Here is a 21351-nt window from a genome sequence, read left to right as displayed (position 1 = left end):
ATGGAAAAGCAGTTCCAAATGTTCACTAAAGAGTATTGAAAATGGATTATCCAACGTGTGTGGAAGCAGCCCAAGGCAGCTTCCCTGGGAAGGGCAGCCGCACCCTAGTGTAGAAGCTCTCGAAAGTTTCTGACCAATGCAGAAAATTATGGCAACCGCTCATGTGGGATATATTACTAGCTTCATTTATAGACCACCTTTCTCACTGAGCCTCAAGGCGGGTTACAAACTCGGAATAGCAATCAGACAGCAAAGGCCTTCAGTAAGCAACGCATTGTAGAACTGGGGAAAGAATGCCCATGAAAACTAGTCTAAAAATGCCCTTCTGAACATTTCTGTTGTGCACATCCTGTGAAATGACAGAAGCACAGGGGCCTTCCTGACTACTTTTGAGCAAGCCGTTCCACAAGGTGGGAGCCACCACAGAGAGAACGTATCTGTGAATGACCTGTTGCTGATCTGACCTAGCCAACTTCATTAGTGTAGAAAGGGCTCTGGAAGTGATATTCATTCAAACAATTCTAAACGCTCTTTCCAAGTACCTGAACGATTAACCTTACCTGTTTGAAACTGCCGAGTGTGTACATTCCAGTGGGAAACTGCATTCTATGGAGAAAAAAAATAGGTTGGCACTGGCAGAGATTTGGTAGAATCTTCTCAGCTGTGATTACAGGTGAGTGCTGAGTGGGGGAGGAGAGCAGGGAGGGGGCACGGCGACAAAACACACGGACACAGCGCTGGAGGTAAAGAGGCCACAACTTTATTGAGATTAAAGCTCAGGGAGCAAAGGTGCGCATAGGGCACAGATCCGAGCATTGGCTGACCCGCCTGCCAAGCCGATGACCAACAAGCCCCCTCAGACCCCTGCTGAGGGGGGGGGAACCATGGGATGACAGTCAGTGGGATGCCACGTGGGTATACACCCCTGTGTGGATCATCCCGTCACCTGGGAGTGAAGCAGACTGACAGCCCCCGACTGGGCATGCACCGGCCATTCCTCACTCCCCAGACCCCTAATGGGGATCCCCATAATAGGGAAACTGAGCCTGAGGGCCCTGTTTCCCCCCCCCCCCAAAAACGGATCAGTGCCCAATGCCCAATACGCAGCCTACTCACTCCAAAGCTGTGACCAAAGGGAGGACTGGGCGGGATGCCACCATGGGCCAAGTGCCGAGGGGCAGGGCCCAGCTTCCCAGACCAGAGGCCTGCGCCAGATGAGGCTGGGAGTGCCCCTGGACCCCGGTCTTTCCCCACCCCTCCACAACATGGCGGCCACCATGCCATCTCCCCACTCACCTTCCCTGCATTGCCTGCAATCCAGTCCCCCAGGTGAGTCCTGGGAGCTGTTGTTTCCCAAGCTGTGGAACTCTCCCTTACATGCATGCAAATTATATATAACACTACATGTGAATCAGTGTGAATTCAAAGATGCTAGGGAAATAGGTCTCACTTTCAGAGTTTTGTTTCTTGCTGCAAAACGTGGACAAAACCTGTGAGCGGCCTCTAGAATGTGCAAAGAGAACAAGTGGAAAGCCCCTCAAAATCCTTTTGATATTAGCTTAGTAGTAGAAGCAGAACTGTGTTAATGTCAGACTTAATTATTTTCCTGACATGTTAACATGACCCTTCGGCGTGCACCATTTTATAATGTGTCCAAATGCAATTTGAGCTCCCACTGCTTAGGCAATATAATACTAATAGACATGCAAATATTAAAGCAATGTTTTTAAAAGAACCATAAGGAGAGACCGATGCCCCAAAGGAGGGGCTGTCAGTGGATCCCCTGAAAGGCCCTGGAAAACAAAAACAATATGTGTGTGTTTTTTAATCTATAAAAGGAGGCACAAAAACAGACTTTCAGCTGAGGAGATGAGAGATGCTCCTTTACAGTTGGTTGGATCTTACCAGCTTTCCCACTCAATCTCACCCAACTGGCCTCTTCGCCACAGACCTGGTTTCCCATGACTTTTGTTCACAATCACCTCAGAGGGTCAAAAGAGTAGAAAAGCTGGTAGGATTCCCAGTGCGTTTGCACCTCCAGTCTCACTCGGAAAGAATAGGGCAGTATTTCATAGCCAGTATTTGGAGTTTCATAAGCTCCAAGGGAATTCTTTGCCTGGTTACCACAGAAATTGGCAGACAGTTTGACCCATTTCAGTTAGAAGGTGGAGCTTTCTGGTGTTATTGCAAGGCAACTTGATTCTGTCAAAGTCTGCATTTCCAAGAGGCGGAAGGGCCACTCACTCCCCGACCCTGGTACTCTACTAAAGATAGGCTGACTTCTGCTGGGTGAGTATCTTTGCAATACCGTTATAGTAAAGTGACCCCTACGTGGCAGGGCAGTGTTGGGTGGGAGTGGAGATGTTTGCAACAGGTGCTGATGACTTCCCCAAATCACTTTATGCATGTATGGACTATGAGGATATGTTGCATGTAGGTGTGGGATGCACAGTGATGTTTAAAGCATACATATGTCTAATCTACTCTCTGCACAGGACAAGGAGCTGCGACTGGCTGCTGTTCCCTGGCACAAATACATGCAACCGCATGGTTTATGGTGTGGTTCAGCCGCACACGTTTATGCCTACAATATTAATCTCTTCACTTATGGAACTGCTCTGTTTAACTTTGATGGAAGGGGGTGGGAAACAGGGAAATCAGGATGTTGATCGGCAACTATAAGGGAAGTCAGCTGTGCACACTTTAATGTGGGAAATTACTTTCTTAAAAAGAGAGGTATTGAGGATCAAGCAGAAACAAGAGCCATGCAACCATCAATTCTGGAAGTCCTTCTTAATCCTCAGTGTTGCTGGAACAAGCTGTAGTTACTGTGAGGTAGAAATGCACTCTGCACATGCTGAGACGGGTGTGTATTTGTGCTGTCAAGTTGCTTCTGACTTATGGCAACCATAAGAATGAAAGACCTCCATAAGGTCCTATCATTAACCACGCTGCTCAGATCTTGCAAACTGGAGGATGTGGCCTCCTTTGAGTCAACCCATCTCATTTTGGGTCTTCCTCTTTTCCTCCTGCCTTCAAGTTTTCCCAGCATTGTTCAGAGTCTCATCTTCTCCTGACGTGACCAAAGTACAATAGCCTCAGTCTCATCATTCTAATTTCTAAGGAGAATTCAGGCTTGATTTGATCTAGAACCCACTTGTCTTGTCCATGGTAGTCACAAAGCTCTCCTCCAGCAACATGCTTAGACACATGTTTATTATTACCTCAGAGATTTGAAGACTCCATTCTAGAACTGAAAATAGATTCCAGGATTCACACAAATTAAGCCACAAGGAGTATTTTTATTTTAAAGAGCTTGTTTTTTCCATCACATTTTGAGTTGTGCTATCACAGAACTAAAAAGAATTGGAGCGGGGGGCAGGGGGGGGCAGAGAGCTTTATGTCACTCCCTATCAGCTGTGGAAGAGAATTCCCTCTATGCACATTTTCCATTCTAGAATTTCAGTGTTAACGGTCTTGTTTGGTTTTGGCTCAGTTCTGTTACAGGATAGTTATTTATCACAAGGTTGGGCAATTGGCAGTCTGTGGGCCTGTTATAGTTGCCACAGCCCTTCTTTCTTTTCCTGGTGGCCTGGCCAAACAAGTTTTTGAGATGTTCCACATTTTAATATTCTCTCTGTCACACGTGTACTTTGTGCATAAATGGCTATATATTTCTACATAGGCTGCACTTCTGAACACTTTGGTAATGTTTGAGAAGGGGCAATGGGCACCTCCCACACCAAAAAACAGCAATTATGGGGGAGAGCCCAATTACAAACTGGTTATTACAGGGATGTGGCAGGGGGAATCAAGTCTCTGCTCTGGGACAGACACTGGGTTCCGTTTCCAACGAAGAGGGAAGGTTTGCTCCCTCCATAGCCATAAAGCCCTACATAGCTTGTGACATAGCTTGTGGCATATCTTCAAGACCGTAAACAATCAAGAAGGCTATTCCAATATGACAAATTAGTCCAAACAAGGAAAAAACCCCACCAGAAACCATTATTAGTAGTGCTAATTATATTACTTAACGTGCCAGTGCTCTACAATTGAATAAATACTAATTGTTAAAAGCCTATACAAAAATATCTGGTACCTTTATAAATACAATAGCCGTGCAATACAATGAGCATTTCATTCAGCTATAAACTAAGTGTTTTTTTCTATTTTCAATACAGGGTCCAGCTGCCAAATGAAGGAAGGTTGCATCCAGGTAGGTAAAGGTAAAGATAGTTCCCTATGCAGGGCTTTTTTTCTGGGAAAAGAGGTGATGGGACTCAGTGGATTGCCCTCGGAGAAAATGGTCACATGGCCAGTGGCCCCGCCCCCTAATCTCCAGACAGAGGGGAGTTTAGATTGCCTCCGGAGGGCAATCTACACTCCCCTCTGTCTGGAGATCAGGGGGCGGGGCCACCGGCCATGTGACCATTTTCAAGCGGTTCCAGAACTCCGTTCCACCGCATTCCAGCTGAAAAAAAGCCCTGCCCCTATGCAAGCACCGAGTCATTACTGACCCATGGGAGGATATCACATCACAATGTTTTCTTGGCAGACTTTTGTTACGGGTAAGTACAATTTAAAGTCCAATTCATTAATGGTTTTTTTCTTCTTCTTTCCTTTGTAGGTTTAGGAATGGACAGTTTATCCTTTCAGGGGTGTGAATGTGATACCCCGAGAATCTCTAGCAGCCCACGAGCTTGCCAGCTTGGAATTCAAAGCTCCTTTCGCAAGAATCTTCTTCCTGGGCCTATAATATAATCAAAGCTGTCCAATTCTGGCAAAACATCCTAGAACCTCATGCAACACTTTCTTTACAAGCTGTCTTTACAAGAGGTTCCAGGATGCTTTGCCGAAATGGGACAGCTTTGATTATATTATAGGCCTAGGAAGAAGAAAGGAGCTTTGAATTCCAAGCTGGCAAGCTCGTGGGCTGCTGGAGATTCTCGGGGTGTCACATTCACACCCCTGAAGGAATAAACTGTCCACCCCTAAACCTACAAAGGAAAGAAGAAAAAATAACCCGTTAATGAATTGGACTTTAAATTGTAGTGCTTACCTGGATGCAACCTTCCTTCATTTGGCAGCAGGACCCTGCACTGAAAATAGAAAAAGCACTTAGTTTATAGCTGTATGAAATGCTCATTGTATCGCACTGCTATTGTATTTATAAATGTACCAGATATTTTTGTACAGGCTTTTAACAATTGCTATTTATTCAGTTGTAGAGCACTAGTACTTTAAGTAATATAATTAGCACTACTAGTAATTGTTTCCGGTGGGTTTGGACTAATACTTTCAAGACCACCTACTCCCACACGAACCTATCCAACTGTTGCTGTCATCTTCAGAGGCCATTCTTTGGGTGTCTCCATCCTCCGAGGCCAGACGGGGTCGCAACCCAGTAAAACGACTTCTCAGTCAAGGCACCAAGATTATGGAATTCCCTCCCCAGGGAAATCCATCTCTCCCTTTCTGTCACCGTCTTCCACTTGCAGATGAAGACTTAAGTGTTTCACCTTCTATCATTCCCTTCCTGACCCTCTTTCCTATGTATGTTTTTTAACTGTGTTTGTGGCCTATTTCATTTGCTATTTTTATACTTTGTTATTTTACAAACTTGTTTCAATGTTTATTTATTTATGTCATTTGTAGTCCGCCTTTCTCACTGAGACTCAAGGCGGATTACATAGTGCGAGATTAGCAGTCAGTATCAAGGACATTTCCAAAAACAATGCCGTAGGGTAAATATGTGCAAGTTTACAAAGACATCATATTCGCAAAAATCCAATACAGAGTTGAAGAAAAGGTGAAACAGAGTATAAGCAATTCTAGGAGTGACATTAGACAACATAAAACTACCTTGAAGGGTCGTACTTAAAGTAACAGGTAGTACATTGGAGCACATACTTAAAGCAACAGATAAACCGAATAGCTATTTTGCACACATAACATGGGGAGGTTAAGGTTACACTTCTTATTTATTATTATATTGCATGTCGATCCTGCCTTTCCTACATATGTGGGATTCCTGGATAGTATCTCATACAGGCCCTGGACCTGTTTAGTGTCAGCATGATTGCTGTACTGTATGCCTTCCAAGAATGCCGCTGTATAGATGCCAGTTCCATTCTGGAAAATCTTGGAGGTTTAGGGGTGATGCCTGTGGAAGGTGGAGACTAGGGAGGGGAGGGAACTCAGCGGGGTGATGCCATAAGAGTCTGTCCTCCAATTCTGCATTTCCTCCAGGGAAACTGATCTGTGTAATCTGGAGATCAGTTGCCATTCTGTAATAACTCCTGGCCCCACCAGGAGGTTGGCAACCCTAATTCATATCCTGGGACTCCACCCCAAGTCCCATCAGCCAAAGCAGTTTCTCCTACCTAATGGTGCCTGCCATCCAAAGCGGAGTTACATCTTCCTAAGTGTACTGATGTCCCTTGGGCACAGTGAGTGTTTAAGGTTCCATCAAAACACTTGAGAAAAACAGGATATAGAGGCACTTAAAATTGTCCGTGAAGGCTTTGTTGGAAACCCGGGAATTGGGGGCGGGGGGAGAGATCTCTTGTTTTTGCTTTTTTAATTCTGTGTATGTTTTACAGGCTGATGTTTAGCAATGGCAGCCAAAAGCAAGCAGGCAATGCTGAACGGAAGCCGTAAGGTAGGTTTGCAGGCCCAAATTTGTCAAATATTGTGTGCCTTTCAGAAAGGAAATATGCAAACTCTGCCATGCAGGTATATGATTATTGTGTGCCCCATCATTGCTGTAGGTCTCTGTCTCTAATCACAGCCAAAAAGAAATATTGTGCCGAGAGGGGTATTGTAAGCAGATAATTGCCCACCTGCATCTTTCACTGATGGCCCAGATTCTCAGACAGAGGGCTAATTATGTGTGGAGGGAAAACCCCTCCCTTCCTCTTGGAAAGAAGAGTTCAGATTCGGTAGGCAACCCGGGACAGGCACTTATGTTATTATACACTGAAATCAAAGCTGTTCAAAGGAAGAATCAGTCTGTTTCATCTTTAAAATTCAGGCCAAGCAAATGTGAGCAAAGTGGCTGCCAACTTTTTAAGTTTTCTAACATCTCCAGTTTGGGCTGTACATATGAACATGCCTATGTGCTGTCAAGCCACAAATGACATATTGTAACCCCAGCCAAGGGGCTGTCAAGGCAAGTGAGAAGGGGGTCTGCCAGTGTCTTCTTCTACAGAGTCTTCCTTGGTGGTCCCCTGTTCAAGTATTGACCCTGCTTAGTTTCCGAGATAGGACTATACCTTATCGCCTTCCCTCCCAATTCAGGCTGTAGGTGGTATTAAAAAATAATTTGAAATGTGTCCTTTTTGCAGTAAACCAAAAAAATCACCTCCAATAGCCTTCATTGCCCAGCCAGCTAGGATGTATCATTAAATGTTACACCGTGGCCAGCATGTTTCTTAATAGTAACCAGGGCTTTTTTTTCAGCTGGAACATGGTGGAACGGAGTTCTGGCACCGCTTGAAAATGGTCACATGGCTGGTAGCTCCGCCCCCAGATCTCCAGACAGAGGGGAGCTTAGATCTAAACTCCCCTCTGTCTGGAGATCAGGGGGCGGGGCCACCAGCCATGTGACCATTTTCACTGATGGCTATTTAAACTTTAAAAAACTCCCCCCTTGTTCCAGCTGACCCAAAGTGACATCATTGTGCGGTCCCAGAAGCATGTGTGTACTTTGCACGTGCACATGTGGTACCCGGGGCACCACTTCCCGCCAGGAGTTGCCCCCTGTGCTGGCAACCCACTGAGTTTCACCACCTCTTTTCCCAGAAAAAAAGCCCTGATAGTAACTCATCACTAAAAACCCTTCATAGTTCTAACAAATCACGGTCTCAAGGACTGCTTTGTCTTGTGGCCACTTTAAGAGGCATGCATATCATTCTGGCAGTGCATAGGGGCAGCCATGGATAGACTCTGCTTTGGGCACCCAAGGTAATATGGAAAGACCAGCCAGTTATGCACCAGGGGCAGACTGGCTCTTTAACTGACTAGGAAAGTTCCCAGTGAGAAGGCCACTGGTAGCCAACAGCAAATGGAGCCAACTCCGTCTTAAGAAGTTACATGCTGCAGACACATACAGCCTCCCCACGAAAAGAATCGTTCTTGTAGTATCTTCTTTAGCGTCATCTATTTGGTTGCTCAAATATTGTCAAAGCATTAGCTGTATTAGTATAGTTAACTAGAACCAACCATCCACTTGTTTGCTCCTTGCGCTGATAACCAACTAGTTCACCGAGATGGTGCAATAACGAACCTTTTTTTCAAGGCACAATGAATTCTTTTAATATGACGAAAGATCTCCGTACAATTGAGCAATTTGCTGAATTGCTGTCAGGTTCTGGCAGTTAGATCCCCATAGTACTCCATTGCACACACTCCAGGGCATGAGTTAAAGTAACTTTATTAGAGACCTATCAGTATCAGCATCCTCAGACAAGGTCATTGGCAGAGTTTAGAGGGGTCAGTTATAGGGAAAGTTCCCACCTTTGGGATAGGAACAGTTGAGATTCTGGCGCGAAGGGGTCAGAAGGGGGAGGAAGGGGGAAATAGGAGGGGAGAGGGACTGGAGGAGAGAAGAAAAAAATGAAGTCATTTTCAGTTCCCAGGCTTGCCTGGCCTTCAAGGACGCTCTCTCAGGCGGCTGTGAAAACGAAAGTAGATGCCACCATAGGCACCTGCGAGATAAGGAACTTCCAGCCAAGCAGACTATCAATAGGCAACTTCGTGTACTCTCACAGGATCATGAGCCAGCACAGAACAAAAAAATTCTCATGGCAGATATGTAGACAGACGTATATGACATACTGCCCCCCCAAATGCCCCCCCCCATCTTATTCGAGTTTGGGTTTTTCTGGGTAGGCTTTATGAAATTTACGTACACGCCTAGGGGCTTTTACATCAGAGGCTTCCACCCACTCAACATTGCTTTTTACTTGATTCAATGGGTACATTTCAATGGGTGCATTATACAGGCAGGCCAGTGGCTGACTACACTTTAAACATTTTTTTGATGAATGTTTTAAAAAAGCAAAAGAAAAGCCATGGTCAAGAAACACAAAGTAGTAGGCAATAGGCCACAGGCTTCCTGTGGGAAATGCCTACAGGATGGCGCTGAGCACTGCTGGTGCTGAAGTAGCCTCCTTGGGCTGCCAAGTCTGCCCACAGGGCATGGGGTCAAGCAGCCCTCCGCTGGTATCTACACAGCAGCATTCCTGGGATGGCCAAAAGCCTCCAGACAAAGATCCCCCTTGGGCCTCTCCTCTTGCCACCCAGACTCAATCCAAACATGGCACGAAAACAAATCGCATAACTTGGCCCGCTCCCCGGGGTGACCAAGACTTCCAAAATTCCATCCCCTCGACTGGCAGCCTTAGTATTCTTGGCTTCATGAAACTTGACCGTGGTTAATCGTCTGGTCATTATTTGACTGGTCAGTTGACCAATCCATTTGCAAAATTTGACTGCTCTGTTGACCTTGGTGTCCTTCCTTGCAGGAGGATAATGCCCTGCAGAGGGTCTTGTACCTGCCGGTGGTGAATTCGGCATGCCACAGTCTCCAGAAGACTTACGCCACTACCAAAAAATCCCATCCTCTAGTGGCGTCCGTGTGTGAAGTTTACGAGAGAGGCCTCCAGGGTGCCAGCTCACTTGCCGTGTGGAGCGTCAAGCCAGTGATGCAGAGGCTAGAACCTCCGCGTGAGTGTTGCCAGTCTTGTGTATTTCAGCGTTTTCCAGCAACAGCGGTGCCTTCTGGCCAGTGTTGCTGAATCCCAGTGCAGTTGTCCAGCGATATGAACACAGTTAGGAAACTGCTTTTTATCTCAGCCGCTCTTCAGCCAGCTAAACTCACAAACGTGAAGCTGTGATACAAAATAATTTTGTTGTTGCGTTGCACCAGTTCATGTTTTGCCAGAGATCATCCAAATAGTTTTTTGTTCATAAACAGCTGCTTGCTAAGCACAGAGGCTTGACTGGTTGTGATAAGGGCAGTTTATGTTTAACCACGTGTCGTCCTCATTTGCCAATAAGGCAGGGCTAGAATTAAATTTTAATATCAGAAGGAGCGTGTGGGGGCGGGGACTTTACTTGTTTATCTGGCTCTCACTTTTTTACTCCACCCTTCCTCCAAGAAGATCAAACCATGCCAAGAAGCAGTGTGGTGTAGTGGTTATGAATGTCAGACTGGGATCTGGGAGGCCACACCACACTGGTCCACCACACCACGCTGGCTCTTACTATATTCTGTCCCCTTTTGCCCAGCATTTCCCACGCAGACAGCTCATTTCTGTTTTGTAGTTAGGCTGATAAAAGATTGCTTGGGGCAACAGGGTGCACAGATTTCACTCTGCTTATCTGTGTCCTTCCTTTTGATGTTAAAATTGTGGAGGAGGCACACTTTATCCTGTTTCCCCATTCACAGATAAGCCAGCACAGCTTCACACATCGCGTCTAGTTTAGTCATGGCTAGTAACATGAAGTTGCCTTATTCCATGTTGGGCCACTGATCCATCTCACTTAGTCTTGTCTGCTCTGACGAGGGGAAGGTGTTTCCCGACATTTGCTATCCAAGATCCTATAAACATGGAGATGCTGGGACCTTCTGCAGGGCAAACAGATGCTCTACCACTAAGCTACGCCCTCCAAGTAGTCCCAGGGCTGCAGAGAGAGGGACTCAGTACCATTCCTGCCCCAGTTCTGTACTTATATCTTTTAAGGTACAAAAAGATACAGTATAGATGTGGGATGGAGAAGTTCAGTATAATATACTTCCAGAATACTGGCGAAGGGTGCCACTTTGAATGCTCCCCAATGTTTTTTTTTTAAAAAAACCCTGTAACTCCCCCTGCCTTAAAAAAAACAACCGCTTAACAATTCCAGGGGAAAGAATGTAGTCTAGACCTCTCCCTGTGGTGCTAGTTTTCTACTTGCAGGGAGTTCTTCCGCCCTGAGTGGGTGGGCTAAAAATCTAATAAATCAATCTTCACATAGGGGAGCAGGGAAATATGTGATTCCTTTTCCCGCTGTCTGTTAACTCTACCACCTCCAGGCCCCAGCATCTTATTCTGCTTATATCATGCCTGTCTCATGGCAACCAAAGTACTTTTTGAATCCAGGTAAATGGTGTGGGAAGAGCAACTCTTGCAAAACCAACCAGCCCATAGCCTTTACCTGGGGGCACTACCTCCTTCAGCATTGTGCTCACACTGGTATCCTCTTTGATTCAGTTGCAGTAGCCAATGTCTTGGCCTGCCAAGGTTTGGATCGCTTGGAAGAAAGGATTCCTGCCCTGCACAAACCAGTGGAAGAAGTAAGTTCAACAGAAGATCCATTCTGTCGACCCTGGTTACCAGTCTGTCTAATCTAGGATTCTGTTCCCAGCAAGATGCTTTTTGGCAAACTAACAAGTGTTGGCATGAGACGGACAGCCATCTGTCCCAGGCACATTCAGAGGTACCCTGCCACTGAACATGGAGGATCCGTTTTGCCGCCCTGGCTATTAGGTGTTGCTAGACTTGTCCTCTATGAATTCGCTCCTTTATTGGGAGCCATCACTGTTGGTGGCTGTGCCCATGTCTTTTGGCTGCGAGATCCATTCGTTTAATCATTGCTTATTACTGTGCCAAAGTCACCTGCTCCCTTGGCTAGCCAATGAGACCCTCCAAGTTTCCCTGATGGGAACCCATTAGATGTAAAGCACGGATTTGAGACCCAGAGGTAGAATCTCCTCTGTCATTTCTCCTGCAGGTTACATCTGAGCTAAAGGACTCCTTCTGCACTCATGTCCAAAGTGCTATGCGCGCCATAGCTGATGCCTTGGACAGAATCTTGGGGCTGGCTGCTGAAAGCTATGAGCAGACCCAGAATGCCATGCGAGACGTAGCTGAGGATGCCCGGAGTAGCCGAGTGAGCCACTTGGCTGAAGCAGGAGTCGAGACAGCAATGGGAAAGGTGGAGAAGTTGGTGGACCTCCTTCTTCCAAAAGTGGAGCATAACTCAGGTGAATAATATTGCCCAGCTTCCCCTTGGTTGGTCTTGGGTGTGTGCTAAGAGGCAACCGAGCAACCTGCCCCTGGGAGAAGCCCAGGCCATGCGAAGATGATTCCGAAGGGCCGTGCATTGTCCCCGCAAAGTGGCAGCAATGCAGCGGTTGTTGGAATCTGCCACAAACTTTTTGCATGCTGCTCAGCACCTTGGATCACTCTCTGCAAAATTCCAAGCTAGAAAAGGAAACAGGCAGGTGCAGAAATGATATTGCCTGCGGCAGCCTGCCACATAAGAAACACCCTTACGGAGGCAGGTCAGTACTCTTTCTGGCTACATATTCTGTCCCCAGCAACAACTGGCACTCATTAAACCATAACAAAGAATGCTTAGGAATCTCTACATTCCTGGCTTATTGGTTTTGTCCTAATGTAACTCTTATGGCTTCCCCCAAAGAGTCCTGGGAATTTTCATTGTGTGAGGGTGCTAAGAATTTTTGGTTAGGGATTCCTAGTACAGGTACGTACAGTTGCATAAATAACACCAAGCACTGTATTTTCCAGGGTTACCTGGGGAGGAAAGGGTGCTAAACCAAGCTATAGAGTAGAGTAAAAGTTTTCCAGGTAATCTTTGCAACTGTCTTCCTGTTGTGTGGTTTATATGTTCCAGTACCTGGTTTTCCCATACAAAATGGTATCTTAAGAGACCTTTTCCAAAACAATGCCATCCTCTTTTTCTTGGCTGTCAGAAATCAGAGTATTTCTCTTTTCAGTTGACAGCTGATATGCGCATGCTTCATTCGCCCAGACACCTTGAGAATTCCACATGCCAATTTCTTTTCAGGGTAGCTTATTTTTAATCTGGAAAGGGGATGGTTCATTATTCCTCTCTAAAGTGCTGCCACCTGTTGGTTGAAGATAGTGGTGGTTGTGTATCTTCCATGCAATGAACCTTGGAGTACAAGTGTGGCCTATACCATAATTTTTTCAGTAAGTGCCAATTATTGCCGCAAGGTGGCACTGGAGTTATTTCCCGTTGTTGTGGAACTTCTTTGCAACTCTTAATTTCTGCTAAAGTGTACTCAGTGGTACTACTTAGAAAGATTAAGATAGCAGGGATAATCTTGAGTATATGTTTCTTGAGTATTTTTAAATAAAAGTCCCAGCTTTCTCCTGCTATGCCTAGCAGATATGCTGTGATGTCACAGATGGTTTGAGAACTTTCTAACTGATCTGCCTAAGGGCCAAGCTACAAGTGATGCCAGACATGTGGGAGGGGGGTTGTATTTGTTTAGAAAGGAAAGTAAAAAATAGCAATAACAATAAAAAGTGCATAGAACCTTATACAGAATATATTAAGCTATAATAGGAAAATATATATAAAATAGATTTGAGTTGCATAAGACATTTAAACACACTATATAACAAAACTAAATATCATACTTAAAAAGCCAGACATGTGATTTTTAATGTGTGGGGGATGCAATGTTACCTGGGAACTGTAGCTGAAAACAACATTATATCCCTAGCATTGGGAGGAAGGGGAGGGAAGAGCTTTTCAAAGACAGTTTTCAAAGAGAGCCACACGGGATCACTGGGGGAGAGGAACTTTGTGACTATTTTCTTGCAATCGCAACATACAGATGAACTACAAGCTCTTCCCTTCCCCTGCCTTCCTACACTAGTGACAGGGTCCTGTATTCCCCTCTCCGTTGAAATTGCAAGAAAACAATCGCAAAGTTCCTCTCCCCCAGCGATCCCGTGCAGCCATCTTTGAAAACTGTCTTTGAAAAGCTCCTCCCCTCCCCGCGCTAGGGACATTAATACTATTTTCAACTACAGTTCCCAGGTAACGTTGTGTTAAAAAACATGTATCTGGTATCACTTGTAGCTTGGCCCTTAGATAGGCTGCTCTTGCACAGAGTGGCAACATACAAATGTCCATTTCTCCTCCCTTTTTATTCTAGCTCATGAGAATTCGGAGGTTCATGGATCAAGAGAGGCATCTCCTTCCAGCATCTTTGGAAGGATCAGAGCGCTGGCCAGCAACGTTTTCCAGCATGCCTACAGACAGACAACCCAAATTATCCAACATACCAGAGACAAGGGACAGGAATGGGCGGTGTGGATTCCAGGCCTGGTAAGTGACACTCATAGTATCCTCTTGCCCAGGGCTTTTATTCTGGGAAAAGAGGTGGTGGAACTCAGTAGTGGAACTCAGGACCGCACAATGACGTCACTTTGGGTCAGCTGGAACAAGGGGGAGTTTTTTAAAGTTTAAATCACCCTTGGCAAAAATGGTCACATGGCCGGTGGCCCCACCCCCTGATCTCCAGACAGAGGGGAGTTTAGATTGCCCTCTGTGCCACTTGGCGCGGAGGGCAATCTAAACTCCCCTCTGTCTGGAGATCAGGGGGCGGGGCCACCAGCCATGTGACCATTTTCAAGAGGTGCCGGAACTCCGTTCCACCGCGTTCCAGCTGAAAAAAAGCCATGCTCTTGCCTCACGTGAACCCAGAGCTAGGCTTTAATCCAGTGATCGTCAGCCCTTCCTCAACTGGGACCCACTAAACTCCAAACACATGACAGGAAGTTGTGTGACATCAGAATCATGTGACAGGGAGAGGAGGAGCTAGACTCATGATCTCACAGGGGGGCTCCGTGACACAAGGATATAAGAAGCATTGGACCGGTGGGGGTACCTGGAGCAAATTGTGCCAGGCAGAGGCAAAAGGGAGAAGGCAAGGGAGTGTCTTTTGCAAGGAGGGGTGTCTGTGAACCTGCCTGTGCTAAACATGGACTGATGGGCTACACAGTTTCCTGAAAGAGGCACATTACAGACCTGTGCTTGGAAACCTTTTTTCACCCAGAAACATAGTCAGCCACACAACCCTCATTATGATAGTCTCGAAAAACCCAGGTATGTGCCAAGCCCAAAGACAAGTTGAAATAAGCGAAGCGTTTTGTTATTTTGATTGAACCTGTCTCAGTTTTGCCCTGGCTGTTCCGGAAGGAGCTTGTAGATATGCAGTTAAGCACAAAATTGTCTCAGTTTGTCTGTGGTTTCCACAACACAGTACACATAGCCAACAATTAAGAAATATTCTTTCCCCCTGGTTTGCCAAGAGTGCAGACATGGGGGTCTGTGGCAACATGCCCCAATGGGGCTAATCCTTAGTACTGGGTTGGATCTTTTCTGAGAGGGGCTGTCCAGGGCTTAACATAATCTAGACTGGAGAGCTGTTGAAGCTGCAAGGAGCTCAACTGAAGGTTTATATAGGGAGCTGACAAGCCCGCCTCTCCCAGTAGCCAGAATTGGGTCCTGGGTGCTGAAAAGATCTAGAGAATAGGGCTGTACTGCAGAGAACCAAAATGCAGGAGAATTTGAGCTGCTCGTTTGGCCAGTCAAGTCTTTGGTGCTGGCTCTCAAAGGAGCTAGTGGGAGAAGGGGCTGGAGGCAGACGGGCCCACCCAGGGGGTTCCTCACCTCCTTGTTCCACTTGCTCTTGTGCGGGAGGCTGCTATGGCAGGGGATCTTCTCTTGAAGGCTCTGGGGTGCTGGGAACCTCCTGTGTAGAGGGGGCTAGAGGTCCTCATTCCTTGAGTCTTCCTCTTCCTCCAAGGAGTCTTCCTCTCAGGCAGAGGTTGGGCCAGGTAAGTCTTTACAGGTAAAGACCCCAACTACTCATCAGCAATAAGCCCGTTCCTAGCAGCCAAGGCCCAGCGCACAGATATCAAGACATTGAAGCATCTGGCTACCAGCAAGGGCAAAGCTTGGTTTGGCTTGGTGCAGGCGTGCTTCTTTCCTTGTCATATCCTGGCAGCCAAACAGGCTGTCAGAAAAGTTCACAATAAAGTCAGCACCACAACAAACCAACCGAAATGAAATCAAGACAAAACAGTCACATCACTAAAGACCTACCCGCAGTCAAAACAATGAGGAAGGATCCTGCCTCTACAGCCAACCTAAAGAGGAAGGCCTTTGTCAGCCTTCGGGAGCTAGCTGGCCCAGCATCTCTGGGAGAGTGCCTACAACTGTCCACGGGGCCGCCCCTGAAAAGTTCCTGCATCTCGTTGCTGTTCTTTTTGGCTGGGCAGAACTGGGTATTTTCTACAAGGCCCTTGGGATTCTTTCGATTTTGATGGTTGAACCTTGTCCCCCTCTGTTGAGGCTGTGCTGGGGACAGCTTGGTCCCCCTTGACAAAAGATCGGGCCCTTCTTCCTGCATTAAAGTCCTCCCCTCTGTCTCTAGTCACCAAGCCACAGGCCAAACTTGAAAGCCGGTTTATTTTTAACTGGCAAGTCTGTAGATTTATGACTTTGACTAACATCCTTCCCAAAGCAAGCAAGTCTCACTGGGAGGAGAACAGAGTTCAGAAGGGAGGAAGGAGACATCCCCCCATTTCCTGTCCCCCACCAGGGCACTCCCTCCCGACATCCTGGGGCCTTAAAGCTTGGGAAACAAAGCCAAGATCTCATCACTGACGATTCAGGATATCGTCTTCTGGGTTTCTCTCTTCAGAGAGTCTCTAAACACCACTTTGAACCAGAGTTGTTCTTCCATCCTGAACCAAGCAGTGTGTCTAGGAGCCAAGCTACAAGTGACGCCTGACACAGGTTGGACACTTGTCAGCTTACCTCAAGTTTTGATGGGAAATGTAGGCGTCCTGGTTTTACAGCTTGGCTCTCCATTACAGCTGCAAGACCAGGATGCCTACATTTCCCATCAAAACTTGAAGGAAGCTGACAAGTGTCCAACCTGTGTCAGACGTCACTTGTAGCTTGGCTCTGTGGCATCCTCCTTAATGCTTACTTGGGAAGATTAAGTAGGTCTCATGGATCCCTTCCAGATGACAGGCACAGCATCTGAGGGAGAGCATCCATGTGAACACATTAAACTGCCTTATAATGGTCCTTCTAACTCATGACTGTCTCCTCTGAATCACAGCTGCGTTCCGATCAATTTTTTTACCCCAGTACCTGTGATCTAAGATCCTTTAACTGCAGGTGTAGAATATCACAATTTCAACCCACAGCTTGCACTCAACTGCAAAGCTTTAACTGGGCATTGGAATGGTGGACTTGTCCTGACTTAGATGGCCCAGGCTAGCCTGATTAGATCTCAGAAGCTAAGCAGGGTCAGCCATGGTTGGTACTTGGATGGGAGACCACCAAGGAAATCGAGAGTTGCTACGCAAAGACAGGCAGTGGCAAATCACCTCTGTTTGCCTCTTGCCTTGAAAATCCTACAGAGTCACTGTAAGTTGGCTGTGACTTGACTGCTGTTTCCACTTCCAACAGTGGACTAAGAAGAGCAATGGTCTGCTTAGTATGGCACTGTCAAAGCACTTTCCTCATATAATGCCCAAATTATTGTTGAGCCTTCTCTTACTCTGTGCCTGATTGTTGTTTAATGCAAATGGGAGAAGTGGAGGAGACACATGAGCATTCTGGGCCATCGTATGTTTGTTCGCTTGAGAAATCCAATCAAAGAAAGATCCACTTCAAGCTGGTTTCAGGTGGGTAACCGTGTTGGTTTGCAGTAGAAGAGCAAGATTCAAGACCGGTAGCACCTTAAAAACCAACAAGATTTCTAGGGGATAGGATTTTGAGAGTCTGAGCTCCCTTTGTCTAATAAAGGCACCCCTCCTCATGCTTAAAGCAATCCAGAAGGGCTATTTTCAATCGGGGGAAATTGTATCATTCAGTACTTTGAATTACTGAACCTGTCTGCTTATGACCTGTTGGTCTGTGAGCATGAAATAAAGGACAAAGGGCAATCAGGGAAACAGCATGGGAGTTTTAAAAAAAGAACTAATTCCCCAGCGCTAGAGCACCGATTTCTATCAGCCCCCCCACCCCAATATGTTTTAAGGCTGAATACCGCATCAGGAGTTCTAGTCAGGTAGCATCTTCTTTGGACCTTTGTTAAAAAAGAACACACAATACAAGTTCACCACATGAGTTTCCCAGCCTGTATATCACCTGAGGTATAGCTAGGGAACTTCTGTTCCCCTTAAATATTAGTAAGGAGATGAGAGGAGGCGCACAGCTGCTGCTTTCTGTGGCAGGCATGAGTTCTTAACTGGTAAGTTCGATTTTAAAGTCACAGCTCTTGTCCCTCAGAATATCAAAAACATTTCCATTCCTGACCTTGAAAAAATGGGAAGGTGATTTTAACTGAAATATTGATCGAAGCTGGCACGTCTCTGCCGTTTGCACTCTTTATGACCAAGGCAGCTTTGGGATGGAGTGGTCCTAAAGGTAAATGAGTGATCTTTTTCCATTCACTCTCCCCCATGCACAGACACACACACTCGCTCTCCATCTTGATGTGATCAGTCAGCCTATTGGGCCGGGGAAAAATGATGGATTCTTCACCATCTTTTCCAAGCAGGGTGGTTTAGCCAGGCAAAGCTCAACAAAGGCCCAACAGGTCTTCTCTGATGCACAGAACACGGCAAGTGGCTGGCTAAGCAAAAGGCAAAGGAAGGCACATGAGAAAGAGGAGGAAAGGAAGGAAGAAGATGGTGGACCAAGAAAGGTATGGAGCTTTATGTGTTGACTTCATTTCTATCTCGCTTTCCTCTCCACTAGGGGAGGTGGAGAAAGGCAGTCATCTCCAGATGACCGAAAACTGGGGAAATGGCTGCTTTTGAGCATGGATTCTCTGGCATTATCTCCTGCCGAGGCCCCACCCCTCTCCATACCCTGCCCTCTCTAGGCTCCCCCCCCTCCCGCCCAAATCTCCAGGGATTTCCCAACCCAGAGCTGGCAACCCTACCTCTTGCCGATGTGCGTGCATGTGCTATTGCTCACTGTGGACCTGGGTTTCTTTTTCTGCTTTTCCAGGCAGTGAAGAGTGATCAGTCCCGGGGCCTGGTGGGAAACTTGACTCAGAACCTGCAAGCAGCCTCGCTCTCTTCCATCTCACGTGTGAAGGAGACCCCCGTTGCCGCCTGCAGTGCTGTCGGGCAGCTTCTGCCCTTCTCCCCGCACAGGGCAGTGTCTGAGACGAGCATGAAAGTGGGCACGTTGTGGGGGATCCTGCAAAACATCACCAGCAGCTTCCTGGGAATATTCTTTCACTACATACCAGTAAGTGATCTCTCCTGCCAAGGTGGGGAAGCTGAAGGGGAATAGCAAGCAGAACAGGCAGCAATTGGAATTTTTGCAGGCCGCTCGTGGACCCTAGCAACCTGTCTCCAGGGGCGTCTCCCAGTTTGGCTCTTCTGAGCGCCTTTGTAGAGATGCCAGAGCTGTGGGAGAGCCCTGTGGCGTGGCAACATGTGGCTGCAGCATGTGGCTATTGCTGTGTTGGTCTGTCTGCAATAGAACTGCAAGATTCGAGTCCAGTGGCACGTTGGAAACCAGGGTGTAAGTTTTCAAGAGTCAAAGCTGTCTGAGAAAGGGAGCATTGACTCTCAAAAGCTTATACCCTGTAAATCTTGCTGGTCTTTAAGGTGCTACTGGACTCCAATCATGGATGCAGCCTGGTTCTCTTAACTGGAAGGGTGGTATATTTTGTTTTCTTTCTTTTCAATGATGTGTGTGAGACCTCCACCACATGAAGGAGATCTTCTGCCAGAATCATTGAGCTTTGTCTGCAGGAATCCACCCTGAGAAGTGGGATCGGAGGGGGGTGGTGGTTCTTTTTGTGTGTGCAAAGTTCTGCATGCTACTTTAGCCTCCTTCTGAGTTCACCTTCTCTCTGTGCCTCTTTCCGCCTGTTTCTGGCATAGGTTCCAAGGCTGTTGGTGAGGGAAGAGGGGGCTGCAACCGTGAAGGCAGAGGGTTCCAAGACATGCCAGCGGCAGGAAGGTAGCCAGCCTGCGGCCACTCATGCCCAGGAGAGGGGGGCTCATTATCAGTTGCGAGGAGAGTGGCGATCGAACCGAGGTCACCATCCCCTCCCCTTCCTCAACCTTGATGAGCCACAACAAGCCCCCTTCCAGCGCCGGAGCCCAGCTTTTGAAGCAGAATACACCGGGGCCCGCAAATCTGCCTTCTCCCCTTACAAGGAGGTAGCCAGCAGCAGGCGGTTGAGTGAAGGGCAGTACCGCCCCAGCTCAGAGCTTGCATACAGCAGGGCTCACTACACTGGCCTTTATGGCACTGTCCTTAAGAAAGACTAAGGGGATGACAGCCCAACCCCCCCTGCTTATTCTCTCCCTTCAGTCCAGATCTGCTAATCTTTTCCATCAGCTTTGCAAGCTTTGACAACAAGTTCGTTACAAATTTGGGCCGTAGCTTGCCGGCCATGTTGGGGGGGCTGCCGCAGGCTGCAGCTTTATAGACATGAACGGAGGGATAAGATGATCCCTGCTGGATCAGACCAGTGGTCCATCTGTTGCAGCATCCTGTCTCTCACAGTGGCCAACCAGTGCTTTGGAGGTCCAATTACTGGGCATAGCGGCTGAGGCCTTCCCCAAACATTGCCTCCTGGCACTGGTATTCAGAGGTTTACTGCCTCTGAATGTAGAGGTTCCCTTTAGCCACTGATAGACCTATCCTTTATGAATCTGTCTAATCCCCTTTTAAAGCTGTTTATGCCTGTGGCCATCGTTACATCCTTTAGCAGCAGGGCTTTTTTTCAGCTGGAATGTGGTGGAACGGAGTTCCGGAACCTCTTGAAAATGGTCACATGGCTGGTGGCCCCGCCCCCTGATCTCCAGACAGAGGGGAGTTGAGATTGCCCTCTGCACCACTGGAGTGGTGCGGAGGGCAATCTAAACGCCCCTCTGTCTGGAGATCAGGGGGCGGAGCCACCAGCCATGTGACCATTTTTGCTGAGGGCGATTTAAACTTTTAAAAACTCCCCCCTTGTTCCAGCTGACCCAAAGTGATGTCATTGGTCCTGGGAGCAATTGTGCACTTTGAGCACATGCATGTGGCACCAGGGGCACCACTTCCCACCAAGAGTTGCCTCCTGTGCTGGCAACCCACTGAGTTCCACCACCTCTTTTCCCCGAAGAAAAGCCATGTTTAGCAGCAAATTCCCCATTTTAATTTGTTATATAAGGAAGTACTTCCATGTTGTCTGTCCTGAGTATACTGCCTATCAGCTTCATTGGATGCCCTTGAGTCCTAGTAGTTTGGGAGAGGGAGAAAAAAGTTATTCCCATCTACTCTCTCTACCCTGTGCATAATTTTATAACCCTCCATCATAACACAATGAGCCCATGCAGATGCCTTGTACTACGTCAGACCTTTAGTCTACCAAGGTCACGATTTTCTACTCCGACAGCAGCTCTCCGGGGTTTTAGGTCAAGATCCTTTCACATCACCTGCTACCTGATCCTTTTAATTAGAGATGCCAGGGATCAAACCTGGGAC

At 47.1% G+C, this 21351-nt stretch overlaps 1 protein-coding gene across 1 annotated transcript; it reads left to right on the top strand.

Annotated features, from left to right (window-relative positions):
• The first annotated feature begins 2229 nt into the window (after nt 1–2229).
• Nucleotides 2230–20633, top strand: PLIN1 (perilipin 1). The gene is made up of 9 exons (XM_055002808.1): nt 2230–2289; nt 6603–6661; nt 9528–9729; nt 11259–11341; nt 11779–12031; nt 13982–14154; nt 18413–18559; nt 18868–19113; nt 19758–20633. Exons 2-9 carry the CDS (start codon nt 6617–6619, stop codon nt 20148–20150), a joined length of 1542 nt encoding a protein of 513 aa, XP_054858783.1. The 5' UTR covers nt 2230–2289; nt 6603–6616; the 3' UTR covers nt 20151–20633.
• Nucleotides 20634–21351: the final 718 nt, after the last annotated feature.

The sequence above is a fragment of the Eublepharis macularius genome, chromosome 18 (genome assembly GCF_028583425.1).
Source record: "Eublepharis macularius isolate TG4126 chromosome 18, MPM_Emac_v1.0, whole genome shotgun sequence".
NCBI lineage: Eukaryota > Metazoa > Chordata > Lepidosauria > Squamata > Eublepharidae > Eublepharis > Eublepharis macularius.
The sequence above is the reverse complement of the archived record's forward strand: the minus strand, read 5'-3'. Positions and strand labels throughout refer to the sequence as shown.